General features: G+C 45.7%; 1 protein-coding gene across 1 annotated transcript in view; it reads right to left on the bottom strand.

Moving 5' to 3' along the window:
• Positions 1 to 351: 351 nt before the first annotated feature.
• The window catches only part of ky (kyphoscoliosis peptidase), a gene marked incomplete at its 5' end in the record, with an annotated part of 8,199 nt that continues 3,144 nt past the window's right edge, over positions 352 to 5,406 (bottom strand). Inside the window, 3 exon segments of the mRNA XM_014011808.1 lie at positions 352 to 1,820; positions 3,760 to 3,950; positions 5,012 to 5,203. Of these exon segments, the coding sequence (XP_013867262.1) occupies positions 475 to 1,820; positions 3,760 to 3,950; positions 5,012 to 5,203 (1,729 nt within the window). The 3' untranslated portion in view covers positions 352 to 474.

Raw genomic sequence — 5,406 nt, 5'->3', positions numbered from 1 at the left:
CTTCCAGACTATTCCACAATCTGACTCATTTTATGTCTAAATTACTAATAAAAGTTATATATTTGATCAGTTTGACAGAATAATAGTGTACACACACCTACAAGAGGCTTACAGTTGATTTTTTAACACCATCCTTAATGTGGAGGTTTTTAAAAGTTTCAAAACATCATAGTTTGACGGGAACTTTAGAACAGGTGAGAAGAAAACAACTCAGTAAAAAATAAAACAAAACTGTAAGTTTAGATGTCGACTTTGTATCAGAGCTGAAGTCATGTAAATAAACAAACCACAGCTGATAAACTCGTGTTAAACAGTTTACTGTTTGTGTCTGCGAGATTTTATCTGTTTTTTTCTGAACAAATGTTTCATATTTGGTTTAAAGTATTAATTTAACAAAGCTCTGATCGTCAGAATAAAAACGAGTTCATCCAGTTGAAGTCAACACACCTGAACCCTGGTTCTCCACCAGCGGCTTCATTGTCCAACACTTTGTTTTGGTTCTTCATCGCTCCTCTTCCTCACCTCAAACACCATCAGAACGGCCATGTCAGCCGACTCCTCGAAGCAGGCGGCCAGTTTCAGCTCCTGAGGACTGTCGGTGGTGAAGACCTCCCCCTCCCAGATCCTGGTCTTGTTCAGTTTCAGATCGGTCCGTCCGTCCCCCACCACGCTCACCCTCTGGGCCCCGGGCACCCGGACCCTGAACTGGACCCTGGAGAGGGGCTCCAGGAGGCCCATGCGGGGCTCGAAGAGCACGCAGCCCCTCCTCCACCCCGAGTAGACGCGGGGGAACGGAGGTCTCGGTTGAGAGAAGCTGTTCCTCACCACGAAGTCGCACATGGGACTGAAGTCCGAGCCGGGGTCGATACAGGCGTAGAGTCCGAGTCGGTACACGCCGGGCCCCGGCAGGCTGAGGCTCACCGTCACCTTGCTGTCCGTGAACGTGCAGAAGAGGTAACGAGACAGAGGGAACGCCGAGGCGTTCGTCTCTTTGCCGAGCACGCAGTGCAGGTGCAGGTCCCGCTGGTTGCAGAAGGTCAGGTTGACCTTCCCTTGCTGGGTGCTCAGCGTGGCCGCGGTGTGGCTGAACTTAGACAACCCCGCCTCAGAGGTCCGGGTCCCAGGCCCACAAGCTGAGCCCAGGTTAGGAGGAAACAGCTCATCCGGGTCAACCACCTTCCCCTTGCAGTGCAGCAGGAAGTTGGCGGCGTTTTGGAATTTAGCCTCGGCCTTCTCGTAGTCTCGCACGAACACCGACAACCGGTAGAAACCTCGCAGTGGACACAGAACGTGACACGTCAGGATGTCTGGTTGAATCTGAGTGGCCAGGCAGCGCTTGGCTGCAGACGCCTCCAGATGTGGGTGGACCAGTTCACAAAGCACCATCAGAGGCCTGGAGGTCTTCAGTTCCACGTCTAAGACTCCCTCGTTAACTTCGGCTACTTCCCCACCGCGGCTGCTGCCGGAAACGCCCAACGAAGCCGCGAAAGGCTGCAGCCCCCAAGACAGGAAGGGGTTGTCTGGGATGTCCTCCGTGGCCCTCGGGAGCGGACACTCCACCGTGAAGGAGCAAACCCAAACCAGCGGCGCGGCGGTCGACTCGGGCCTCGCAAACAGCTTCACGTCGTAGGTGCCGCTGGCAGGCGGCAGGAGCTGCAGCTTCATGCTCTGCGGGGAGACAGTCAGGAGGCCGAACGAGGAGCCGCCCGCCTCCTTCTGCTCCAGAGCTCCGGAGTGGAGGAGGTCGCGGTGAGGCGTGATCTCGTAGGTGAACGTGGTCGGCCTGGAGAAGCCGAGGGACACGTTGGCCTCGCCGTCATCTGAAAACCAGATCAATTTTTTCTTTGTCAACTTAAAACAAATTCTCATTGACAGAGTAACTCTTCTGGTAATGGAACATTTCGTAGTTATGAGTGAAAGTGGTCACCGGTCAACCAAGATAACATTTACTGCGTTTCCATCAAAAATGTGCGCAAAACTTTGTCGATATTCTGTTAAAGTCGAAAAACACAGTTTCGCAACTGCAGTGTTTCCATAAAGTAAGAAATGCTATTAAAGTCGCGTGAATACGTTTGTTCTCGTGATAAGTCGTTACAAACATGACGGCAACAGCTGTAAACATGCATTTTGCTACCACAACACTAGCGCTCATCATCAGAGGAGATGTCGGTGTCTTATCCAGGCTTTCGAGAGACGAGTCCCTCATACTTGAGAGTGGCTACATATGCTGTGTTTTTGGGAAATTGTAATCTGTGATTTTACTACTTCTACTTCCTGTTGTCTTCTTCGTCGATTTTTTCACCAGTAAAAACATCCGGTTGTTGATCACGTGACTCATGTGATGCGAAAAAAGTGTTTCCATTGCAGTTTTGCGAAATACGCCAATTTTGAAACGGCCAAAAAACCACCATATCCTAGCACAAAACCATTTTATCGAAAAACGTAAGTTTTTTTCAAAACTGACGCGTTTCCATTAAGCAATTTTATTTTCGAAATTCTAATTTGCGCCTTTTCATGGTCAATGGAAACGCAGCGGCTGAGGGTGGTTTGAAAACTCCACTGGAATTGTATCAATTCAACAAGCTCAAAAAGCAGATTTGTAGCTTAGATGTTTACAAAAAATGCTGATCTATGACCCCGAAGGAAAGTTTAACATAGATCCGTTTGGAGCAAACACACCTGGTCTGTAGAACGGAGTAAATTTACTAATTTAGTTTGTTCAACTCCAATAATCTTTCCATGGCAAACTGAGGGCTTTCCCAAAACATGCGAGTAGGGGTCTCTGCAGTATATGTTGTTCTGTGGGCGGAGTTTGCCCTGACTGTGATTGGCAGAGGTCTTGTGGGTGGGGTTTGCCCTTGGTGTGGGCGGAGTTTGCCCTGACTGTGATTGGCAGAGGTCTTGTGGGCGGGGTTTTCCCTTGGTGTGGGCGGAGTTTGCCCTGACTGTGNTGGTGTGGGCGGAGTTTGCCCTGACTGTGATTGGCAGAGGTCTTGTGGGCGGGGTTTTCCCTTGGTGTGGGCGGAGTTTGCCCTGACTGTGATTGTTTGGACTGACTTGTCTTGTGGGGCAACTTAAAACAGGAAATAATGGTAACAGTAAAATAATATGATTTATTGATTGTCTGTGTACAGTTTAAAACAGAACAATGACATAAATAAAATTATGTGAACAGGTAAACATGATCTATTGACGTCAAATTTCGTGCGTAAACACCTTCCTGTCTTAAGTTATGACCAACATTAATATTTATATTTAAATAAATATAGGTGCTTCCTGCCCGATTCAACCAAGCTACCCCCCGCTGCCCCCCAGCTTATTCAAACCCCACTGTCAGTCCAACCAATCACGTCTTGGGTAAACTCCTCCCACAAAATAAACTCATGCTGAGTGACTGCAGAGACCCCCTTCTTAATAAATGTCTGAGCTCGGCCCGGAACTATGAAATGGTTTATTGGTGATCCTGCTGGAAGAAAGGTCTCTTTCCTGTCAGAGCTTTCAGCTAAGATCAGAGTATGTGTTGGGGATGACGCTCAGCTACTACCACACCAAATCTGAGCTCCATATCTGTAAAACTGTGAGTTTTAACCACTCGTGTGGAAGGCAAAATGTGATCATTTATGGCGGCCATCTTGAATTGGCTCGAATAATTCAATAATTACTTCATTAAAGTCCATCCGGCTAACCATGAGATATTTCAATAACAGACAGGTTAAAAAACAAAATAAATTATTACAATTATATAAATTATTAGTGAACCTGTAAGGATGTGGAAATGATGAGGAGTCCTCAGTCTGAGGCCCAGGGTGAAGAAGGCCGAGGTCTTAAAAACCCGTTTCTCAAACTCCTCCAGGGGGACCGGGGGGTCCAGGAGCTGCCACTGCTCCTCGTCCGGGAAGTGAGAATCGATCAACTCCTCCGGGTCCGTTAGGAAGTAGAAGTCATCAAACCTTCGGCCAAAACAGACGTGAAAATCAGCCGTAAATAACGTGAAGGATTCAGGCAGGACGGCAGCCGAACTGAAGAAACTCAACGATTCACCGAACAAACGAATCGTTCTGCTCCGAGAGCCGAGTCACAGCTGAAACCTGCTGAAGCAGCCGAAACGGAGCCGCTACTGTGAAAATAAGCAAAACACTAGCTAGAAGCCGAAATAATCAGCATGCTACATGCTACTTAAAGGCCAATATTAACGCTAGATAAAAGTTGTACAACACTAGCTTAAACTTATAACTATCAAAAGAACAGCTAAAAGCCTAAAGATTTGGTATGCTAATAAAAAGCCAAAAGTAGCAGAACACTAGCTATAAGCCAGAATATGCTCATTGCTAGCTGAAAAAATTTAAATGGTAGCTAAAGGCCAGAAAACCCTAAACACTAGCCAAAAGCCAGTATTGGCCCAATGCTAGCTAAAATTAACCAAACACTAGCTTAAACTTAAAATGATAAAAACTGCTAAAAGTTAAAGGTAACTAAAACCAAACTAAAATAAGCAAACTATTAATTGTCTTTAAAGTAGCAAAAGGCTAGCTAAAAGCTAAGTTATCAAAAGTATAGCTAGAAGTTAAAAGTAGGTAAATGCTAACCTAAAACTCTAGCTTAAAGCTATATGTAACAAAAGGCTAAGAGCAGAAATTTATAAGAAGCTAAATAAAAGCTAAAATTTGCAAAAARTTAACCATAAGTATTGAAATGGTAGCTAAAAGCTATCTCTAGCATAAGAAAACAAACAGCTGGCAGCTGAAGCAGATTTCAGAAGAAATGTATTTTTCTGGGAAAATAAATAATAAATAAATAAAATCACATGTTTTGAACAATATAAAAAAGGCAAAACCATAAAAATCACCCATCAGCTGAATGAGCCGAAGGTTTGATTTATGAACAGATAAAACAGAACATGATTAAGTAAAAAAAAAAAAAAACGGAATTAAAGACGCAGGACAGATTTGGGTTTTTAAATCCACTTTAGATCAAAATCAAAGTATTTTCAGAATCGTGAACTTTCCTTCACCTTTTGACAAAGCTCTTGTTCTCCATGTCCACCCTGCCGGCCCCCCAACAGGCATCCAGCAGGAACCACTGTCCCCCCAGGACCACCGCGTTCCACAGGTGGTCTGACTTCACGCTCCTGAGGCTCCGCCCCGGACGGTAGCCGACGCCCTTACTGTGGCCCGGCACGGAACGGCATTCGATACCCACCTCTCTGTAAACACAGACCAGAACAGGACCGGATCCAGGATTCAAAAAACCCGGGTCTTTATGGCAGCAGGTGACAATTAAAACAGCCGAATCAAAGCATGTTTGTTTACTTTTTATGTATTTTTTGTTGTTAAATACAAAGTTTTGAACAGCTTCACACTTAATTCTGTGTAAGGAAAGACAGGAGGGCAAGGGGCGGGGCAAGGG

The sequence above is a fragment of the Austrofundulus limnaeus genome, unplaced genomic scaffold, assembly GCF_001266775.1.
Source record: "Austrofundulus limnaeus strain Quisiro unplaced genomic scaffold, Austrofundulus_limnaeus-1.0 Scaffold85, whole genome shotgun sequence".
NCBI classification, from domain to species: Eukaryota; Metazoa; Chordata; class Actinopteri; order Cyprinodontiformes; family Rivulidae; genus Austrofundulus; species Austrofundulus limnaeus.
The sequence above is the reverse complement of the archived record's forward strand: the minus strand, read 5'-3'. Positions and strand labels throughout refer to the sequence as shown.